The sequence below is a fragment of the Quercus suber genome, unplaced genomic scaffold, assembly GCF_002906115.3.
Source record: "Quercus suber isolate HL8 unplaced genomic scaffold, Cork oak 2.0 scaffold_1096, whole genome shotgun sequence".
Lineage (NCBI taxonomy): Eukaryota > Viridiplantae > Streptophyta > Magnoliopsida > Fagales > Fagaceae > Quercus > Quercus suber.
This window is the reverse complement of record NW_027070501.1, coordinates 55,199-79,522: the sequence shown is the minus strand read 5'-3', so window position 1 is coordinate 79,522 and position 24,324 is coordinate 55,199. Positions and strand designations below refer to the sequence as shown.

The window sequence follows — 24,324 nt, the reverse complement described above, 5'->3', positions numbered from 1 at the left end:
TCTTATCACTAGTAATTAAATCTTTAATTTTTTCATCATTATGGAGCACAAAATGATAATGCAAAAAAAATGATCAAATACGCCGCCATCACCATAATTACCACAGTTCCAACCGTGACCATCATTCTAATGACTTCAATCATCCTTGGCCATTAACAGTACAATAAAGCTACTACTATCATCACTAAAATTATCATCCATATTTGCATAGCCTATACAACAAAGTAACAAATAATCAACCCTAGAACTTAAAAAGAGACAATAACACTTAATACAAGTTTCAAATTATATATATAACATATAGAAAATCCAGAGCTATTACGACATAGCACATAAAAAGTCCAAAGTTCAATCCAACATAGCACATAAAATAGTCGAAAGCTAAAACAACATAGATTTCCACCAAAAAATATAAAAAGAGCTAATAAAACATGGTCCAAAGCTAACGCTTTCATATTTTTGTTTCTTGAAAGAGGAAAATGCAAGGTGCGTCACTTCCTTGAATTGACCAATCCCTTTAGCCACCTAAGCTGTAAATCTGGCTCCTTCAAAGTTACAAACATCTCTCTATATGACTTTCTCAAAAAGATATGAGAAGCTGCAAAGTAGAGGTCAGAGGCTTTCTCCACACCAGGAAGTGTACACACAAGTTCCATGACATTACGAATTGAACTTTGTTGCTTTCTTGAATTAGCTAAACTTCTAAGCTCACATGCATCTTCTAGGCGACTAAGATGATTATCCAATTTTGCAGCTCCTAACTTCCTTTTCTTTTGTGAGGGCCCAGATTCACTAAGTTGCCATGTTTGTTCAAAATTTCTACGAGTCTCATTAATGTACATCATGCAACATATCACAGCTAAAACATATGCAGCATACACTAGTTCAACAAACTCATCATCAAAATCATCGTCACTATCATCGTCGTCATCGTCATCAGTACTGTCATCATAATCGTCATCATTACTGTCATCACCATCGTCATTATTGTCACCAATGTTATAATTGTCATCATTCAAGTCACCACCATCATTATAATGACTTCCATAATCCCCATCCATTAACTGTTCGGTAACGCTACTACCATCACTACTATTACTAAGATAATCATCCATGTATGCGTAGCCTATACAACAAAGTAACAAATAATTAACCTTTGAACTTAAAAGACAACAATAACACTTGGTACAAGTTTCAAATTACACATAAACATACAGAAAATCCAAAGTTATTACAACATAGCAAATAGAAAGTTCAAAGTTCAATCCAACATGGCACATAGAAAGTCCAAAGCCAATACAACATGACACATAAAATAGTCTAAAGCTCATACAACATAGCACAAAGAATAGTTCAAAGCTAATACAACATACATTAGCAACAAAAACAACAACAAAAAGGCTAACACAAAATAGTCCAAAGCTAGCGCTTTCAAATGTTGGTCACTTCCTTGAATTGACCACTTACTTTAGCCACCTAAGCTGTGAATCTAGTTTCTTCAAAACTACAAACATCTCTCTATTTGACTTTTTCATAAAGATATGGGAAGCTGCAAAGTAGAGGTTAGAGCCTTCCTCCACACCAGGAAGTGTACTCACGTTTCATGACATTAAAAATTGAAGTTTGTGGCTTAAACTCCTAAGCTCACATGAATATGCATGCGACTAAGAAGCTTATCCAATTTTGCAGCTCCTCCTAACTTCTTTTTCTTTTGTAAGGGTATAGATTCACAGAGCTGCTTCTTTCTTGAACTATGCAATGAACCAGTATGGCTTCTTACCCTAAACTATCAATGTTGATATTCATTTCACATTAATCATCCTTATAATCAAGGCTACCAAATGAATCACCAGATTCCAGAAACTCCTTAGGCAACTCTAGAGGTGGCATGATTGAAGCAAGGGTCAATGAAACTTATTCAAGTTATTGTAAATTGTAATATCGCTAAACGCCTTATTAAGTTGTTCTAGGTTCTCTAGGCCTTTTTCTCGAAATTTTGAAGCTTGAGGCACTTCATAAAATATGCATTTTTCATTACACTCATATTATAAGTCATAATTATTTCCAAAGAAACTACATATTAATAATACGAACAACTCACCTTCAACTTTCTGTCCCACCATTAATCACTAACTAGTCTTGTGTCCCCCAACTTCAATTTTTCCTAGAGATTCCAATCTATCTTTAACACATCCCATCTAATTTTTAACTGATCCTTATCATAGTCTTTACCGGTTCTACTTATGAAATTGGACACCAACTTGGTCAACATCCCTGACTAAAGCAACCGTATTTATTTCTATAACCACCTTGAATCTCGTCCACACAAGGGTCACAAAATGTAGTTGTCAAAGTTGGGTTGTTCCATAATACTCTACTTTTTGTTTTGCTTCAAAGTTTGAAGTGGCCTATTTACCCATCTATGGAGTATAACCAACCATTAAAATCATATTAATGTTAATGATATTGATGCTAATGATAATTACTAACCAAACAAGTTAAAACTCAAATTTCCAATTACTACTCCAACACTTAATAATCAAACAATAGAAAGATCACAAAATTAGATGAGAGAGCTGCATAGAGGGAACTTAAAGTTCATCTTAAAATAAGTAAAAATATAAAATAACTTTAGCTTACTTCTCTAAATGTATAAAAAATTAGCTACTAAAAAACCTCAACTCTCAACCAACTTTTTTATATGAATTAGAAAGAATTTTATTAACACAAAACAGCAGGTACATGAGCAGAAGCTTTACGATTATCTGGGATCTCTCACATCTATTTGATCCGTGAAATGCAACAGGCTTCAGACAAATCAATAATTATTAGTGAAACCTGGTGTTAGTCTCCAGAATCAGTGACTATGTGTTATCAAATGAACAGTTCAGTATGGCACTAGCAATGCTGGCTGAAGACAAGCAAATTAATCATGTTCTTAAGGAGCTGTTAGCAGAGGAGGTGCCTCTCATGCTGCATCCTTTTGTTTTTTTGGTTTGATGAAAACAATGTTATTGATAACAGCAAGGAATTCATCAATCTACAAAAGTCGTCTTTTTAAAAAAATAGTGTTACCTTTTTAGAGAGAATGAAATGCTAATGTGATCTGATTACGAAGAGGGCATCCATGTGACCCAGTTCAAATTTCTTTGTTAGATTGTATTACAGTGGAAAGAACAGAATAACCATGAGAAAATGACTAGTCCTTGTGTAAAAAATTTAGTTTTTGATGTTGACCAAGCAGTCTTCTAGTATGCATAATAACAAATAATTTAATAAGAGCAGACAAGATTCTTAACCCCAATGCACTATATTTTTAATTAAGAGGACTCAAAAAAGAGAAAAAGACTTTGATGAAAATGTAAACAAATGCAAAAAAACCCAATTTGGAAATGCCATTGTGAACTTTTGCCCAAAAGGCAGTAATTAAACACACACTTCGAGCAACATCATAAATGACTTATTACTCCATATACTAAGACATTTCAAGTGGTTTAAGTAAACAAAAACAGCTCATCAAAAAAAAAAAAAAAAAAAAAAAAAAAAAAAAAAAAACTTGCTGCATTTTGTGCAACTTCATATTCATCAGCATCTTCATTAGGATCTTCTTCACATCGTTGCACATTTGAACCTTCCCATACTGGTTCTTCCAGATATTTGCATCTCCATATTCATCCATTAATCGGCTATGCCTAGAGATCACTTCATGCAACATCCCACGTATTTCATCACATTCATTTTTCAATCTTCTACTTCACTATTAGTAGCTCTGCTGATGTGGTAACTGGTAACAAATATAGACTAGCCATGACAAAACCAAGGATCATAACCAATACAAATCCATTGGTCACTAAGTGATCACGCATAACTAGTGGTTCAAATAAATATACATTCGCACACTTTTTACATGGACATGAAATTTTCCTATTCCTAGATCCAATATTTGTAGCAAACTAGATAAAATCCCAAACCCCTTGTATGTACTCTCTTTAGATCCTTTTTTTCTTCATCCAACTCTTGTACATACGAACGTACATTAAGTTAAAATTAAATTTACAACATGCCATTGTAAAAATAAAACATAGTTAGAACTATCATTACAATTTTCAATTTCACTTTCTTTAACTTCAAAACCATATGAATCTTTCCTATTGAGTGTTTGTTTGGGTTAGAATGAAAAATGAAAATTATTTCACTATTTAGTTTATTTTTACTACTATTCATGGGCTCCATTGCACTTTTTAGCACTATTCATGAATTCTACTATACTATTTTAACTAACTTTTACTTTTATTTACAATAGTTTCAACAATAATTTTTCAGTTTCAGCAAAATAAACGGTATCCAAACACACTATGACTGTTATGATATACTACATCATATACGTTAAGGAATGAACAAACCAGGGGGTTGGGGGGAGGAGAGAGGAAAAACTCTCCAAATGTCATAATAGACCATCCTTACACTCTATGCAAGCCACCCGCTTATTCCAATTCAAAAAACCACCACAACCATATCTCAAATCAATCAAAAAGATTCATTATTATGATATAGCACAATAGACACATCAAGAAATGAACAATCAAAAACCCAAAAAAAAAAAAAAAAAAAAAAAAAACAAACAAACAAACAAACAAACACTCCCCATATTTAATAGACCACACTTATACTCCATGCAAGCCACTTGCTTGCTCCTATTCAAACAACCACCACAAGCAGTTCTCAACCTATGTTCATCATACCATATTTATAACAAAGTATTGTAATCATATTATTATGCTTAAGACAAAATAAATAAATAAATAAATGAGAAACCTTAGTAAAGTGCACTTACTAGATTGAAGAAGGTAATAGTTGAGATTGTCAATTAGTTTCTACCTGCAATGCCAATTTAATAAAGATATTTGATGACTAAACTGCATACATAATACTGTGTATATATATACACACATAGGCATAAAAAAATATATAAAAATGTGAGTTAAGATAAATAGAAAACCCCACCTACGTGACAAAATACAAATCATTATTTATTTATTTTTTTTCTAAAATCATAATCTTTTTTTATGTGATAGATTCATGATTCATCACAGCAATTTTTTCTAAAATCAGAATTAAGGCTAAGGTCTAGGTTTTTTTTTTTCTTTTTATTTTTATTTTTTTTCTTTTTATGATAAGTAATAAGTTTTATTGGTATCAAAAAAAGGTCACCCTAGTACACAGGGAGTGTAAATCAAGTACAAAATTACAAGAATCAAGAAAATCAAGGAAAGAAGAAAATGATTGGTTTCAATAAGCAACCAACCAATCCAATAATGTTCTAAAAAAAATAACTTGAGGTCTGGTATGTCTCTCTCATTATCTTCAAAACACTTACTATTTTTTTCCCTCTAAAGACACCACATTAAGAAATGTGAGAAAATTAACCATATATGACTATTTTGATGACGACCATGTATGGAAACCAAAGCCCCTATTGCTGATTAGCTTCCCATGGCTAATAAACCTTATCCTCATCCAAATTCAACCAACCAATCCAACACAAACAAATCCAAACCAAACCAAAATAGAAAACAGAAAAAGAAGATATAGCAAAACCATTATCTTCCTATCTCTTTCTCCCTCCTCCTCATGCTGCAACATTTGCGAACCTCCTTGCTCTCTTTCCTCCCATAAAAAACCATTCTCCCCCCCTCACTCTCTATCCACTCTCCTCAACACCAAACCTTCCTCTCCAAATACCCTTTTATCCCCCTCTTCAACCCATATCAAATTCTTTTTTTCTCACCAAACCAATTACTTCTTGCCTCACAAAACATCAAGCTCAATCACTAAAGCCATCTTTACCAATACCCACATGCTGGTTTTCATTATACCCAATAAGGACTAGCAGCAAGATTTGTCCAACAACAACAATGCTGATTTTCTTGGTTAGCACAACCTATTTTTAAATTCAAATCTATTGTACTTGTCATAAAATCAGGCCGCATGTTTCAAACATAAATTTTCCCACAAAATACATGCATTTGTACTAAAGAAATAGCTAATGGCATTACTATTCCATAGAGTTAGCATTGTTTTTTTTTTGGTTCTAAAGGGTTACAAGAGAAGTACACCATGCCTTCTTTCTCTTGTAAACAGTTCATCTGTTCTAAATAAACAAAGTGTCAAAAAGGTATAAACTTTGCCTCTGCCTGGGCCGAAATTTTGTACATTAAAATTTTCAGGACAATCAATGGTGAGGGCCTCTCTCTTTAAATTGAGAAATGATAATGTTCTGGTCAAGATTAAAGAAGAATAAATTCTGGGTTTCGTCTATATTCCTTGACACCATGGTGAATGAAATTAATACAAGACCATTTATAAATCCGAGAAAAATATAACGGTTGGAAACAGACAATATCCAAAATCTGTGAACTAAAAAGTCAAGAATCCAGAATGGACACTACAGGACTAGAAAGTTACCTGAGAAAAAGGGTGAATTTGGATCAAGATATAAGCAGTGACAGAGAGCAGTGGTGGGTGGTGAGTAAGTGAGAGAGAGTGAGAAATAATGCGTGAGAGTGAGAAAATGGAGAGGGAATTTTTGGTGGGAGATGGGGTTAGGGTTGAAAATTGGGGGGAAGATGAAAATAAGAACTGGGATTAGAAAATTTTGGTGGGAGTATATTTGCTTTTTATTAGGCTTTGGGATCGGAAAAATTGTGGGCGGAGATGCTGCCTATTTTTTGGTTATTGATGAGTAAGAATCGATAACAGCTTATTACAAAATTGACCGTAATTGACATTTGTCAGTGGTTTTAATTTGAAGTTTGAACTCATCATCCAAAGTATTTTTTTTACCCAACTGGTTATTAGGGATAGGATGTTGGAAGAATGCTCTCTTAGTCTTTTGGGGAGATTTCTCACGACTAAGTCTTTCAACCAACGTGCAGCCATGGCTTTATTGCGATCTGTGTGGAAGTTGGGTTCTGACGTTCGTATTGTTGATGTCGGAGATGGTGTTTTTCAATTTAAATTCACCATGGAGAGCCAGTTGAAGTGGGTGTTAGCGAATGGTCCATGGAGTTTTGAAGACCATCCTTTGGTGTTGTGCAAGTGGGAGCGGGGCATGACAGCGCATTCTGTTCGTTTCAATTCAATACCAATGTGGGTACAAGTGTGGGGGCTTCCTTTTGATCTATTGTCTGAGGAGGTTGGTAGAGATATTGGTAATGGTTTGGGAAAGGTAGTGGAGGTTGATTTGAAAGTTTTTTCATCAGACCAAGCCCGTTTTCTAAGAGTAAGGGTTGAATTGCCATTGGAGAAACCGTTACGAAGACGGGGTGTTATTGCAAGTCCGGAAGGTGATAAAGTTTGTATTGGTTTTAAATACGAAAGATTGGTGGGACTATGCTTCAGGTGTGGTCGGATTGGTCATGAGGCTAGAGAGTGTTTTTTTCAAGTTGATCACCAACAAGAACTCCCTTACGGCGAATGGTTGAAGGCCGGGATTCGTAAAAACTTTGCTACTGCTAATTCTGGGGGCGGTTTGGTGCGAAGAGTGGATGATACGCATGTGGGTCCAAGCCGTGGCAGAATATCATTGCAATCTGAGAGGGAGAACGTAAGCATGGAAACTGATTCTGTGGGAGTAGTTATGGGGCGAAAGCATGTTCAAGTTGACCATGGTGTTCTTGGTGGGCCGTCCAAGGGTGGTGCTGTGATTGGAGCGGTTGAGAAGGCTGAAACAGTTGCATTGGGCGAGAAACGTAATCCTGACTTTGAGGCTATAATTTCGGAACTTGATAAGGATATCCATTCAGAACCTATTATTTCGAATATAGGTTCAGTCCGTGTAGAACAATTGGAGGACAAAAGAGACTTTTCTTCGGGCTTGGTTGAAGTAGTGGTGATGGACGCTGACTTATCTCTTAATAAACAAGTTTCAATTGAGAAAGACGTGGAGCCATGCACTTCTTTATGTCTCCAGGAGGTTGCATGCAAATTCAATGTTGGCAAAGGCATGGGCCAAGAGTGTAGTGATCCGGTTGTTGGTAGGCCCAAATGGAGTGCATCTAAAACAAAAGGTGCCTTTCACAATGTACAAGGCCCATCTTTAAACAAATCAGGTGGAGGTACTTTTCAAAAGCCCACTTCAAAGGAGCAAAATTTAATTCATGCGGCTGGAATTGGGCTCAAGAAAGGGACTTGGAAGAGGGCTCAAGTTAAGCCACGGTCTGAAATAGAATTGCCACTTAATACTTTGCTGGGTCCAAAGAGGAGTAACAAGGATATTTCATGTGTGACAGAGAAGGCAGATGGAGCAAAAAAGAAAACCAAGGTGAGTAACAGTGAAGTTTTACATGTTTTTTCTGGGGTAGATCAGAGTACATCGGCGGAGGTTGCTACGCAACCCCGCTGGGAATTATGAGTCTGTTGAGTTGGAACTGCCGCGGGCTTGGGAACCGTCGGACAGTTCGTGCCTTGGTGAAGGTAATCAATAAACAAGATCCCAATATTGTCTTTTTAATAGAGACAAAATCTGATTTGGATTGGATGCTAAAAGTTCGTGATTGGTGTAAATATAAAAATGGTTTTATTGTGCCTAGTAGGGGAAGTAGTGGTGGTTTAGCTTTATTTTGGAAGAAAGAGATTAGACTTGATATTCAGACTTATTCACACTCACATATTGATGCATGGGTAGATGGAGAGGATGGTATTGGTTGGTGGCATCTTACTGGTTTTTATGGTGAACCTTATACTTCTAAAAGAGGGGAGTCATGGCAAACACTTAAGCATTTGCATGGGACATCTTCTTTACCATGGTTAATAATTGGGGACTTTAATGAAATTACTAGCGTGGCTGAAAAGGAGGGGGGAAGTAATAGAACAAGACAGCAAATGAAATACTTTGTTGATACCATTAATTTTTGTGGTCTTAAGGAAGTTCGATTTACGGGGCCATTGTTCACTTGGCTGTATTTAAAAGAGGATGGGTCCCAAATTAGAGAAAGGTTGGATAGAGCTTTGGCTACGGTAGAGTGGTTTCATTTATTTCCAATGGCTAAGCTTGTTCATCTTACATCATCGGTTTCAGATCATTCCCCTCTTTTTCTTCAGTTTTACGCTAAACCAAGAAAACAGAAGATGGGTAGGGTTTTCCGGTTTGAATCAATGTGGTTAAAAGATCCAAGATGTGAGGCTATTGTGGAGAACGCTTGGGATGATGGATTACTTGGTGGGTCGGATGATGTTCTTAATAAATGCTTGGAGAGTTGACGTGCTAGACTTGAGGTGTGGAATGGCTCAGAATTTGGCAATGTCGGGAAAACAGTGGCTGAATTGCAGAAAAAGTTGGAATGGTTAGAGTTGCAACCTTCAACACCAAATATGATTAGATCTTTGAAAAATACTAGAATTGAGTTGAATTGTTGGATGGACAAGGAAGATGATATGTGGAGGCAAATATCAAGAATTAGTTGGCTGCAATCGGGAGATAGGAACACTAGGTATTTTCATGAGAAAGCTTCTACAAGATACAAAAAGAATTTCATAGAGGGTTTGTTAGATGAGAATGGTAGGTGGTTGGAGGGAGATGAGCACGTTAACCTCCTTGCTCTCTTTCCTCCCATAAAAAACCATTCTCCCCCCCTCACTCTCTATCCACTCTCCTCAACACCAAACCTTCCTCTCCAAATACCCTTTTATCCCCCTCTTCAACCCATATCAAATTCTTTTTTTCTCACCAAACCAATTACTTCTTGCCTCACAAAACATCAAGCTCAATCACTAAAGCCATCTTTACCAATACCCACATGCTGGTTTTCATTATACCCAATAAGGACTAGCAGCAAGATTTGTCCAACAACAACAATGCTGATTTTCTTGGTTAGCACAACCTATTTTTAATTTCAAATCTATTGTACTTGTCATAAAATCAGGCCGCATGTTTCAAACATAAATTTTCCCACAAAATACATGCATTTGTACTAAAGAAATAGCTAATGGCATTACTATTCCATAGAGTTGGCATTGTTTTTTTTTGGTTCTAAAGGGTTACAGGAGAAGTACACCATGCCTTCTTTCTCTTGTAAACAGTTCATCTGTTCTAAATAAACAAAGTGTCAAAAAGGTATAAACTTTGCCTCTGCCTGGGCCGAAATTTTGTACATTAAAATTTTCAGGACAATCAATGGTGAGGGCCTCTCTCTTTAAATTGAGAAATGATAATGTTCTGGTCAAGATTAAAGAAGAATAAATTCTGGGTTTCGTCTATATTCCTTGACACCATGGTGAAAGAAATTAATACAAGACCATTTATAAATCTGAGAAAAATATAATGGTTGGAAACAGACAATATCCAAAATCTGTGAACTAAAAAGTCAAGAATCCAGAATGGACACTACAGGACTAGAAAGTTACCTGAGGAAAAGGGTGAATTTGGATCAAGAGATAAGCAGTAACAGAGAGCAGTGGTGGGTGGTGAGTAAGTGAGAGAGAGTGAGAAATAATGCGTGAGAGTGAGAAAATGGAGAGGAAATTTTTGGTGGGAGATGGGGTTAGGGTTGAAAATTGGGGGGAAGATGAAAATAAGAATTGGGATTAGAAAATTTTGGTGGGAGTATATTTGCTTTTTATTAGGCTTTGGGATCGGAAAAATTGTGGGCGGAGATGCTGCCTATTTTTTGGTTATTGATGAGTAAGAATCGATAACAGCTTATTACAAAATTGACCGTAATTGACATTTGCCAGTGGTTTTAATTTGAAGTTTTAACTCATCATCCAAAGTACTTTTATACCCAACTGGTTATTAGTAACAACCAATAACAACTTATCACATCTAAATGTTTTTGTTTGAAGTTTAAACTCATCATCTAAAGTATTTTTTTTATTACTCGATTTTAGTCAGCTCAACTGTTAAAGTATCTGATAGTTGCATAAAATATCTGATTGGTGTCTTGGCACGATGATAAAAGAACTATCATCAAAAGTAGACGCCATATGTTAAAACTCTCTAAAAAAAAGTACTTTTTTTATTCAATTGGTTACTAGTAACAACTTACCATATCTAATTTATTGTGAAAATATTGTGCACATAACATTTCTTGGCAGAATTTGGCAAATTTTTTAACATAGTAAGCCTATTTGGTAAAAGTATTTAAATATAGTTTTTTATATTGCAATCCATAAATTGTGTCTTACACTTGAATCTATTGTTTGACTAATATTCTCTAAATACAATTTTAAGAAATTTGTATCCTATTTTCTTTATTCCAAACATGATTTGAAAACGGAGAGGATGTTTTCAAGATACTGAAAATGTTTTTAATGGCATAGTTTTAAATAAATTGAAAATAGTAGACCCCACAAATTTGTCCAAACTATTCTATCCTTTAAATTAAGGAGCTTATCTTTATCATAAAATAAAAAAAAATAAAAAATCACACTTCAAATTTAAAACTTATCATTATAAAAAAAAATGAAAAAGCACATGAACTCTATTTCCTTATCATTATCCAATATATATATATATATGTGTGTGTGTATGTGTGTGTGTGTGTGTGTGTGTGTGTGTGTGTGTGTGTGTGTGAGGGTAATAGTCCAAATTTATATATTGGGCCTTGGGCCTTATCCGAGGACGTAGATATATTTGATGAGGAGTAAATGATTGGGAGAGGCCCAAAGTTGAGAATCACGGAAGAAAAGAATGGAAGTATATAGTTCGAGGAGTAGCTCCTTCTCGAACACGATGAATATCAATCAAGCAGGTACTTAGGTGATTTAGGTGACCTTCCAGGAAGTTCCAATGATAAGGATGAACTTCAGGCACGTACAAAGATGATTAGAATACAGAAATATCTAAAAGAAAAACTGTTACCACCGTATTAAATGCACTGCAGCAACTTTTCTGCCCGCATTTATGTGGAGAAGACTCCTGAACAGTACAGTCTCAACCACCACCATTCATTGAGAGCCAAAGAAGATGCCTGATGAGACATATACTCGAGTGAAGGCTTAGATGACTAACAAGTGTCCGATCAAAATGATCTGAAAGGAAACTATATAATGTAAAAGAACTCCCATAAGAGGGGGATTAGAGGATATAGAAAAACAAGAGAGAAGAAGATTTACCGTAGCACTAAGGATCGTATTAGCTTTCAGGAACAGTAGTTTAGTTCATAGTTCATCTCCTCGGACACCAATTTAATCAAATTTCGAGTGTGTTTTTGTGTTTATTCATCTTTTAAAACCTTATTAACCATTGTTTAATTTGCAAATAGCCCAGCTCTTTTACCCACTCTCTACAAATTCATTGTATTGGGCTCATTGGGCTCACATCCCACACTTTTGGGCTTGGGCTACAAATCATGACCCCACAATATATATATATATATATATATATATATATATATGTAATCTACAAACTCTACATTTATATATATATATATATATATATATATATATGTAATCTACAAACTCTACATGTTATCTATTGTAAATTTTTCAAAAAATAAAAATAAAAAATAGAAATGGTATACCAAACATTTATTTTTTGTTTTTAAAATTTTAAAAATTGTTCTTAAAAGTGGGAGTAAAAATTATTATTGAAAACTAGTTTCAATTTCAAAATTTTGAACATTGTTTTCATATTGTTTTGAAAAAAAAATCCTCCTACCAAACAAGCCCAAGTTTGCAAGCTTTCACTATTCTTACTTAAGTTCATCATTAATATCACTTTTTTTTTTCTTTTTTTTTTTACATATTACTAACAATCTGTCATATCAACAAGTACCAAATTTGTTGTGCCTCTAGACTTTTTCTAAAAGAAAAACTTATAGGTTCACCCACATCGAAATTTCACTTTCACAACAAACTAAGGTGTTATTCTATCATGGGATAGAGTTTGGCTATAAAATTAGTTATAGCCTAAGTCTACAACTTTACTCAATATCTTTTTATTGGAGATGAATTTTGACAAATCACTATTGGATTACATTTTCTTCTTATATCTTCCATGCTTAAAATTTTTAGAAAATTAAAGATCAAAAACTATATCATAAATAAATTATTTAAATTGCAAGTTTTGTAGTTTAAAATTATGCATAAAATATAAATCTATAGATCATATAATAAATAATATTCGATTGGCACAAAATTTAACATGTGTATTAAGAACGTAAAGAACATGTAATCCAACGATTAAATTTTCAAAATATTTAGTAATATTAATTTGTTTAAAAGAAGCTGTAGCTTTAGGCTACAACTAATTTTGTAGTTAAACTTTGTCTATATGTCAAAATAAAATAAAATAAATTTTTCAAAAGAGAAAAAAAAAAAAAATATATATATATATATATTACTAACCAAAATAAAAGTATTATAATACAATAATATTGTGAAATTTTATTATTTTACTTTGTCAAAACTTACTTGTGGTACCTAAACCCAGTGGTCCTCCCTTTAGGGGTGGAGAATTTGGGCTCCCAAATTATTTGTTGGTGAATTTCCTTACACTGCTACTAGTTATTGCCTTAAACACTGCCTTGACAGCCCAACCCTCTAACCTTCTTTGTCACAAGCCTAATCCTTACCCCCTTTGATTCTTCCTCTCTCTCTTTCCTTCTCGTGTTCTCCCACACCCCTCTCTTTGTGTTTGCCAACCACTTTTCCATTCTCCCTCCATTCCTTTTTATAGTCTCCCCTTAGTGAGGACCCAAATAATTACTTCTCCACCTTTGCCTATATGATCCTACTTCTTCTCAGAATCTCTCGTAAATTGGTCCATTTTGAAGATTCTCTTGAAACTTGTAGCAAACTTGAGAAACAGGACAACATTTTTTTAGAAGAACATTTAGTTGTAGTGTCGATAAATAAATAAATAAAAAAATCAATAGATTGTGATTTTCAGCTTAAAAAAAAAAAAAAAAAACTACCAAAAGGGAATTATTGTAGTGGTCATTATGGTGATTAGTGACACAGTTGATTATTTAGATTTTAAAACGGTCCTATAAATGCTTCTAAAAAAAAGTGTGAAAGCTTGAATTTGTGTGGAAACATAAGAGCTGTTTAGACCCCCAATTAAAATTACGGCTCAGTTAATTTTACTCTAATTTAAACTAAGTGCGGAATAAGTAAATATGAGCGAACAAACAATATAACTAATCTAAGCCATATTCATCGAATATCAACAGTAAAATAAAAGTTAAAAGAGTAGGAAAGAATATGCAAATACAAGATAACACCCCGATGTGTTATCGAAGAGGAAACCGAAGAACTTGACGAAAACATTTTCGCTGCCCTCCAAGTAGTAAATCGATTCACTAGAGAATGAGTTGGAGTACACGAATAACAGAAAGACCCTCCAAGCCTAGTCTACCCCATGTACTTGAGCCCTCCAAACTCCTGCTACCAACTGACTTGACGAAGCCTTGTCTTCTCTAACTCTCCGGATCACGCAATTCAGCCTGATTGCATCCGTCAAACAAATGGCCTTCTTCCAATACTTCCCAGTAGCCCAAAACCTCACTTTACACTCAGGATGGGTGTGGTAAGTGTTTGGGCTATCAACCTCTCAAGGATTCGGATATGGAGAGGGAGGAGTTGAGGAAAACCACATGGATTGTGTAGAAGATTGTGGCTATGACAATCTCTAACTCTTGAGGGTTATGGCTAAAGTTTTCTCTCTGAAAAGCACTCCTCACAATATGTGGTAATGATGGTATATATAATATAGGTGAAGACATAGTAGAGCAGATATGCCAAAATAGCAAAACAAAATGTTTCACGGGCATCTCGCTGGAATGCCTTACCTGTGAAATACTCACAAAACCAGCTGTCATGACTCTTCGCATTCCTGTCATATGCTGAGCACATGGCTTCACTTCGCAGGAAGTTTTCTTGCGAGCTACTTGCGAAAACTCCTTTGATCTTTAATTTGTCTTGAGTCTTCACACTCTCTCACACACAACCCATACAATGAAGTCCCAAATAAATACAAGTACATAAAATTGAATAAAATTACAATCAAAATTTGACACGAAATTAAAGCCAATACAAAATAGTTGTAAATAACAACTTTACAAAGTGCTACAATAAGGATATATAATATATATATATTATAATGGATTTTCATGATCCCAAAACCTAAAAACAACAATACTAATTTTCAATCAGTAATGTAGGGACATGGGGTCGGTGACCAGTGTTGGCCCACTCCCATAGGGATAGGCCCAGCCCAGTATCTATAATATGCACACATAAGATCAGTACTCGGGGATAGCCGTTGTTATTGAACTGGGCTCAGCCGATGTCAACAAATGGGCTGGGAACAACCAAAGACTCAATAGTCAAATATTGGGTCGGTAACTGAATGTTGTTAATGACTTGGGGAATCTGCTACTAAAAGCTATTTGGCGTTTGCTACAAGTTTCAGAGAATCTTCAAAAATGGACCAATTTTACGAGAGATTCTGAGAAGNTCTAACTCTTGAGGGTTATGGCTAAAGTTTTCTCTCTGAAAAGCACTCCTCACAATATGGGTAATGATGGTATATATAATATAGGTGAAGACATAGTAGAGCAGATATGCCAAAATAGCAAAACAAAATGTTTCACGGGCATCTCGCTGGAATGCCTTACCTGTGAAATACTCACAAAACCAGCTGTCATGACTCTTCGCATTCCTGTCATATGCTGAGCACATGGCTTCACTTCGCAGGAAGTTTTCTTGCGAGCTACTTGCGAAAACTCCTTTGATCTTTAATTTGTCTTGAGTCTTCACACTCTCTCTCACACACAACCCATACAATGAAGTCCAAATAAAATACAAGGTACATAAAATTGAATAAAATTACAATCAAATTTGACACGAAATTAAAGCCAATACAAAATAGTTGTAAATAACAACTTTACAAAGTGCTACAATAAGGATATATATATATATATATTATAATGGATTTTCATGATCCCAAAACCTAAAAACAACAATACTAATTTTCAATCAGTAATGTAGGGACATGGGGTCGGTGACCAGTGTTGGCCCACTCCCATAGGGATAGGCCCAGCCCAGTATCTATAATATGCACACATAAGATCAGTACTCGGGGATAGCCTGTTGTTATTGAACTGGGCTCAGCCCGATGTCAACAAATGGGCTGGGAACAACCAAAGACTCAATAGTCAAATATTGGGTCGGTAACTGAATGTTGTTAATGACTTGGGGAATCTGCTACTAAAAGCTATTTGGCAAAAAAAAAAAAAAGACTCAACGTTGTAAAAACCATTATTTTGTGTAGTGACTACATAAAGTTTTCTCAATTAAATTTAAATGTTGGAAAAATAATAATGAATAAAAAAGTTTTGATACATAAATAATATCCCAAATAATTGGCAAGAACATAAAATAAAAAGGAGTTTAGAACAATCTCACAATGCTATAGAATCACGCCGCAAAAGTGTTGTCCTTAAAGGTTGATTTGTATCACTCGGAGCAAAACTCGGTGCGACTGGTTCTATTGACCAAATAACCCTTCAGGATTAGACTATAGCGTCAACCTTCGTGATGGATGCACTTCCACTCACAAAGGTTTAAGAACAACCCTTTATTGCCTTTTCTTAGAACAAATATAAATTGTAGAAAAATATGTGGGAGAGACATGTAATACAATTGTGTATATCTAAATATAGAGTAATAAACTATGACCCATGAGAAAGGGTGTGATGATAGGTATTATATAGGCTATTTATGACAATAATGGTCTATATTTATTAGTTACTAATAACCCATAAAAGTCCAACGACTATATTATCCATTATTGTCCAACGGCTATTTTTTATCATAATTGCCCAATGGCTATTTTACTCATAAATTTCTAACGGCTAGAAAATAAATAATAATAAAAGTGTTTGGAACACACACCCACACCAACAATAAATACATGCTTACATTAATCAATCAAACATAGAATAGTATTATGATTTTTCAAGAATAATTAAATAGGTATGTTGTATGCATGTTGTATGCATTTGAATTTTATTGGGAAATATGTACAATGTATTGTAACTAAGTTTCACCTTTTAATTATTTGTGGGTGGTGTACTAAGTATTTATATAAAATTATTTTTTGTGATTTTTTTTTATAATATTTATATAAGAAACAATTGTCTTAAAATATTACCTTCTTATTCAATTCGAATTGCTTCGACAACAATTGAAACAAATTACAGCAAAAACATAAAAGCAAATTTAATTACACACAATTAAGAGTATAAAATATAATTGCATGCTTAAATCAGCGATATAATTATACATTTTCAATTCACTCAAATAATTGGTTCATATTCTTGATTTTCCTCCATTTTTAATGACATATAATATAATCGAAGTTAATTTCCCAAAATTATATCTCATTATAAGTATTATACATGAGAGATACTATAAATTCTTATAAATTATTTCACAATGCATTGTGCATTGCACGAAACATTGACTAGTAAAAAATTTTTTTTTAAGTTGCAATATCACAATCTATTGATTTATTTATTTATCGACACTACAACTAAATGTTCTTCTAAAAAAAATGTTGTCCTGTTTCTCAAAAAAAAAAAAAAAAGACTCAACGTTGTAAAAACCATTATTTTGTGTAGCGACTACATAAAGTTTTCTCAATTAAATTTAAATGTTGGAAAATTAATAATGAATAAAAAATTTTTGATACATAAATAATATCCCAAATAATTAGCAAGAACATAAAATAAAAAGGAGTTTAGAACAATCTCACAATGCTATAGAATCACGCTGCAAAAGTGTTGTCCTTAAAGGTTGATTTGTATCACCTGGAGCAAAACTCAATGCGATTGATTCTTTTGACCAAACAACCCTTTAAGATTAGACTATAGCGTCAACCTTCATGATGGATGCACTTCCACTCACAAAGGTTCAAGAACAACCCTCTATTACCTTTTCTTAGAACAAATATAAATTGTAAAAAAATATGTGGGAGAGACATATAATACAATTGTGTATATCTAAATATAGAGTAATAAACTATGACCCATGAGAAAGGGTGTGATTAGAGGTATTATATAGGCTATTTATGACAATAATGGTCCATAGTTATTAGTTACTAATAACCCATAAAAGCCCAACGACTATATTATCCATTATTGTCCAACGGTTATTTTTTATCATAATTGCCCTATGACTATTTTACTCATAAATTTCCAACGGCTAGAAAATAAATAATAATAAAAGTGTTTGGAACACACACCCACACCAACATTAAATACATGCTTACATTAATCAATCAAACATAGAATAGTATTATGATTTTTCAAGAATAATTAAATAGGTATGTTGTATGCATTTGAATTTTATTGGGAAATATGTACAATGTATTGTAACTAAGTTTCACCTTTTAATCTTATCAAAAAAAAAAAAAAAGTTTCACCTTTTAATTATTTGTGGGTGGTGTACTAAGTATTTATATAAAATTATTTTTTGTGATTTTTTTTTTTATAATATTTACATAAGAAACAATTGTTTTAAAATATTACCTTCTTATTCAATTTGAATTGCTTCGACAACAATTGAAACAAATTACAGCAAAAACATAAAAGCAAATTTAATTACACGCAATTAAGAGTATAAAATATAATTGCATGCTTAAATCAGTGATATAATTATACATTGTCAATTCACTCAAATAATTGGTTCATATTCTTGATTTTCCTCCATTTTTAATGACATATAATATAATCGAAGTTAATTTCCCAAAATTATATCTCATTATAAGTATTATACATGAGAGATACTATAAATTCTTATAAATTATTTCACAATGCATTGTGCATTGCACGAAACATTGACTAGTAAAAAATAAAGAGGATCCTAGCCTAGTCTTTGAACGAGCTTATGTTCAATCAAAGGATTCTAAAAATATAGGATATAGGTTAGAATAATTCTCTCTATATTTAGATATTTTGATGAAGACATTTGAACAATTATGGTGGGAAGTATTGTCTTTAATTTCTGTTGTTTTCAATTATTTATTTATTATTTATTTTTTATTTTTGTTGATAATTCAATAGTTACTATGGAAAAGAGAATGACAAATTTTAACTACAAACTTGGTTATAGTCTAAGGTTACAACTCCTGCTTAAAAAATTAGCATGGTTACATAATTTGATAATCTAACTGTTAGATTGTATGTTTTTAACCCACATGTAAATTTTTGTGCCAATTGGATTTTATTTACTATTTGATCTATAAACTTATTTTTCATGCATAATTTTATACTACAAAAACTTGAAATTTAAACATTTGATTGATGACATAGCTATTAATATTTGATCTTAAGTAATTTTTGCAAAAATGAAGGATATAAGAAGAAAATATAATCTAACAGTGAATTTGTCAAAATTCATATCAAATAAAAATATATTGGGTAGAGTTATAGCCTTAAACTCTAACCAAGTTTGTTGCCAACCATGAATGAAGAGCTGAACCGTACATTCACAGCATAGGAAGTTAGAGTGGCCTTGAAACAGATGTACCCCCTCAAAGCTCCTAGTCCTGACGGCATGCCCCCTATATTTTTCCAACACTTCTGTAGTACTTGTGGTGAGGTTGTGACGTCCACAGTTTTGGAGTTCCTCAACCATGGTATGTCTTCACCTAATTTTAATAAAACTCATATTGTACTTATTCCAAAAATAAAGGAACCAAAAACAGTTTCTGATTTTAGACCTATTAGCCTCTGTAATGTTGTTTATAAGCTTGCCTCTAAAGCAATAGCAAACAGGTTGAAAAAAGTCCTACCATCCATTATCAGTGAAACCCAAAGTGCCTTCATGCATGGAAGGTTAATCATGGATAATGTACTGGTAGCTTTTGAAACCATGCATCATATTAGTCAGAAAAAAGGAGGTAAAGTGGGTGAGATGGCTATAAAACTTGATATGAGTAAGGCCTATGATAGGGTGGAGTGGATTTGTTTGGAAAAAATAATGGAAAAATTGGGTTTTGTTGATAGGTGGCGAAAGCTGATCATGCAATGTGTTACTACTGTAACTTATGCCATAAGGATCAATGGTAGCCCTAGGAGTCATATTATTCCTTCAAGGGGTATCCGTCAAGGAGATCCCCTATCACCCTATTTGTTCCTGTTGTGTGCAGAAGGACTATTAGCCTTGATTAAAGCCTTAGTGAGGAATGGTAGCATGGAGGGGATTGCAATATGTCGTGGGGGTCCAAAGTTGTCCCATTTATTTTTTGCAGATGACAGCCTTATATTCTGCAAAGCTTCCCTAGCTGAATGTGACTCGCTTCAAAGAGTTTTGGAAGTGTATGAAAAAGCCTTTGGTCAGCAGCTGAACAAAGCAAAAACTTCCCTATTCTTCAGTAGCAACACTCCTAGGGAGATGCAGGATGAGATTAAAAGAAGATTTGGTGCCAAAGTCATTAAACAGCATGAAAAGTACTTAGATCTACCATCCCTAGTGGGAAGAAATAAAAGAAGTACTTTCAATGATATTATGGAGAAACTAGGTAGGAAGTTGTCCGGATGGAAGGAGAATTTGCTATCCAAAGCTGGGAAAAAAGTTTTGATTATGGCAGTGGCCCTAGCTATACCAACCTACATCATGAGTTGTTTCAAGTTGCTGGACTCCCTATGTGATGAGTTGACAACCATGATAAGGAAGTTTTGGTGGGGACAAAGGAATGATGAAAATAAAATCCCTTGGTTGAGTTGGGAGAAGATGTGTGAACCTAAGTCAAAAGGAGGTATGGGTTTCAAGAACCTAAAACTCTTTAACTTGGCTTTGTTGGTAAAACAAGGATGGAGACTCCAAATAGGCCATGACTCTTTGGTTTATCGAGTTTTAAAGGCCAAATACTTCCCAATGTGCGATTTCATAGATGCTACAATTGGTAAGAATCCATCATACACGTGGCATAGCATTATGGCGACTCAAAAGCTAGTCTGAGTTGGCTTGAGGTGGAGAGTTGGAAATGGAGCTAATATACGTGTGTGGAAGGACAAGTGGTTACCAAGTCCAACCACGTATAGGATAAGCTCTTCAAGATTGTTCTTGCGTTCAGCTACTCGGGTACAAGAATTGATAAATGCTACTACAACGGAATGGAAAGTCACGGTCATTGACTCATTATTCTTACCCCACAAGGCTGAAGTTATAAAAAGCATTCCCATCAGTTCTCGCCTACCACCTGACAAACTCATATGGACAGAGACATGAAATGGGTTGTTTTTGGTGCGCAACGCTTACAAACTAGCTGTGAATCAGTTTTGCTCAGTAAACAGAGGCAGCAGCTCAGACACAAGCAACCAAAGACGTTTCTGGAGGAAGGTTTGGTGCATGCAAGTTCCACATAAAATACGCCACTTTGTTTGGCGTGCTTGTCGGGATGTTTTGCCGACAAAGCAAAACTTGCTGAAACGGAAGATAATCCAAGAGGAAGTCTGTGAAAGGTGTAAGGAGGCACCAGAGACAGTGGGTCATGTGCTATGGGAGTCTCCGAGCTAGAGAGGCGTGGGAATGTTCTAAACTGGTGTTTCAGCCAACTAATGGAGTGAACCTATCCTTCTAAGACATTATGTGGTCTATGTTGATGTGTGATGACTTTGGAGATGGCTACGTTGCACTGATAACTACCACTGCATGGGCCTTGTGGCATAACCGGAATGAAACCAGATATGGTGGAGTTCGAAAGTCTGGGCAACAACTGTCACGTTGGGTGTCAGATTACCTGTTGGAGTACCAGGCGGTGGTAGCGCAAAACACTCCAACTCCGCCCTTACCTACGAATGGTGTCGCATGGTCTCTTCCAAGGGGTGGCCATTTTAAAATCAACGTGGATGGGGCTATTTTCTTGAAGTAAAAATCGGTGGGAGTTGGAGTGGTGATCCGAGACGAGGAAGGGAGACTTGAAGCTGCGTTAAGCAAGAAGATCCATGCACCTTTAGGTGCTGTGGAGGTGGAGGCCAAGGCTTTTGAGATGGGTTTACTATTTGCCAAGGATATTGGAGTGCGTGATGTTGTGTTGGAGGGAGATTCAATGGTCGTGTATAAAGCTCTGTGCAACTTCTCCTCACCCCCATCCTCTATTGCTACGGTGGTCCAAGGTATACAGGAACTATGTGGGGACTTTAGGACTGTTGGATTTTCTCATGTTAGAAGACAAGGAAATGTTCCAACTCATTTACTAGCCAAGCATGCGTCTAGCATCGATGACTATGTAGTTTGGATTGAAGAGGACCCTTGCTGTATTATGCAAGCTCTTATCCATGATGTAATTTCCTTTTCTCATATGCAATAAAACAACTTCTATCTTTCCCATTAAAAAAAAAAAGAAAAAAGTTTGTTGCCAAACTTTATCCAAAAGGGAATTGAAATAAACCTTGAATTAGTGATTGTAGTAATTATGTGCTTCCATAAATAGATAGTTACAATTACAATGATAATTAATAGATTGCCTTAAAAGATGGAAGTTTATTTTGTCAAAAAAAAAAAAAAAACACCGTAGAGATAATGAGGGAAAGATAAAAACAATTGATTAAATTGAAAATTCTTCTAAACACACGAAGTATCATTGTGTGATCAAATGCCCAAGAGTTTTGAAGTCCAAAATTTGTGTTTTTATACAAGCTTACTACATACAATACATACATTTAAGAAATATGGGATAATTATTCTTTATATTTTGACAAAATTTTTCTTCAAACTAATTTGTAAAGATACATTTCAAACTCTTACTAAAAAAATTAAAATAGCTATATATTTTAAAATTTTATTTATTAGATTGCATGTTATTTATGTTTTTAATTTCCAGTGCATGCTAAAGCTGAAAAATCACACCATCTCTCTCCCTCTCTCTACAAAGCAAATTGAAAGCAAAAGACCCAAAAAAATTCAATCTCAGACCTCAATATTTTTCCAATATTTTTACTAATTGTTAAGAAATATTCGCTCTTTCCATTTTAAGAGAAAGGGAGGTTTTTTGAAGTCTTCTTCGTAGTCGGCTTTGAACCTTAAGACCTCTTTTGCTGGGCCATTCCTTTCAGCCTCCAGGTTTGGCATTTTGACTCTAAAATCTTTGTTTCTTTAACTCAGTTCTTTTCTGCTTTAGTTTACCTTCTTTTATTCTTGGTTGCGAGTGGTAGATCATAGGACACACACTTGTCATTGATCCAAACAACATTTTAATATAATTTTCTCATAGATCAATTACATAAATAAACAAAAAAAATCCCATCATATAACTAGTGAACGCAATTATTATTCCAATATATAAAATTGTAAATAATAATTAATAGCTTATTTATTCCTCTTCTCAAAAAAAGAAAAAGAAAAAAAAGAAGCTTATTTATTCTGACTCTGAATGCAACATACAAGTTACAATAGTCCAATTTTTCAATTTCCCTTACAATAGACCGAAGTTCCATCAGCAAGGTGAAGAGTGCAGTTCTTTGGAGCTAAACAACAGTTGCACTTTGGATTAAGTTTATTTTCACCCGAAGATGGGCAAGTCATATACTCCACCTGTAAGCAGTACAGTGGGCAAGCTTTAGCGCTTATTATGTCCACCGGATTCATGCTGAGTAAAATCGCACCTGTTGATTAGCGAAAATATGAAAAACACCATGGGAAAAACCCTCAAAAAATTTTAATTTAATTTTTAAATACTACATATCTTATCCCACATAGTACACACAATTCTCAAAATCATGAAACACCATAATAATAATAATAAATTTAAAAGAGAAGTGGAGCTCACCATATAGCACAAAGAGAAGAGCCTTTACTGCCATGCTTTCCTAGCTCTCAGTATTTTTGTGGTGATAAGATTGGTATTTATAGGAAATTAAAGTAATTAAATTGTTAGCATTCAACTCTAATTTACAAAGAAACAAGAAACATTCAACACTAGTTTTATAAAGGGGAACTAGATATGTCATCAACAACAGAGCCAATTTGTCCTGTAACGCAGCAATAATTGACTTAGATTATATGCTTACTTCAAGTCAATTTTGCGTGCTGTAATTAATAGCGCACTTGAGTGGAGTGTCCATTCAAACACTAGTAGATAAAGACCACCACCAGAATTGGGAGTCAACTGGGAGGATAATGTTAAAAATTATAAATTTTTAACGCTTTGCTGAAATTGCTGAAAAAGGCTTACTTCTGAAATCAGTTTTTGGAAAAAGCTCACTTCTTGAAATTTAACATATTTTGACTAATCTGAAGATTCCGAACAGCTAGTAGCCCATTTATCTAATCTATTTTAGCATCCAGAGTTCTTTAAAAAAAAAAAAAAAACTA

The 24,324-nt window shown here is 34.3% G+C and overlaps 2 protein-coding genes across 7 annotated transcripts; both read right to left on the bottom strand.

Annotated features, from left to right (window-relative positions):
- Positions 1-225: 225 nt before the first annotated feature.
- LOC112028437 (uncharacterized) lies at positions 226-10,720 on the bottom strand. Of its 6 annotated transcripts, none has more exons than XM_024061124.2 (3): positions 10,405-10,720; positions 4,835-4,878; positions 226-1,126 (listed from the first exon to the last, which is right to left on the bottom strand). In XM_024061124.2, exon 3 carries the CDS (start codon positions 1,113-1,115, stop codon positions 492-494), a length of 624 nt encoding a protein of 207 aa, XP_023916892.2. In that variant the 5' UTR covers positions 1,116-1,126; positions 4,835-4,878; positions 10,405-10,720; the 3' UTR covers positions 226-491. The 6 variants fall into 6 exon arrangements, 4 of the variants coding, with proteins under 4 accessions (XP_023916892.2, XP_065625330.1, XP_023916893.2 ...); XM_065769258.1 differs by lacking the exon at positions 10,405-10,720 and adding an exon at positions 6,466-6,780; XR_010627319.1 differs by lacking the exon at positions 226-1,126 and adding an exon at positions 3,447-3,801.
- A 12,541-nt stretch (positions 10,721-23,261) lies between these two features.
- LOC136065720 (proteinase inhibitor PSI-1.2) lies at positions 23,262-23,911 on the bottom strand. The gene is made up of 2 exons (XM_065769257.1): positions 23,780-23,911; positions 23,262-23,615 (listed from the first exon to the last, which is right to left on the bottom strand). The coding sequence occupies exons 1-2, from the start codon at positions 23,811-23,813 to the stop codon at positions 23,416-23,418; spliced, it is 234 nt and encodes a 77-aa protein (XP_065625329.1). The 5' UTR covers positions 23,814-23,911; the 3' UTR covers positions 23,262-23,415.
- Positions 23,912-24,324: the final 413 nt, after the last annotated feature.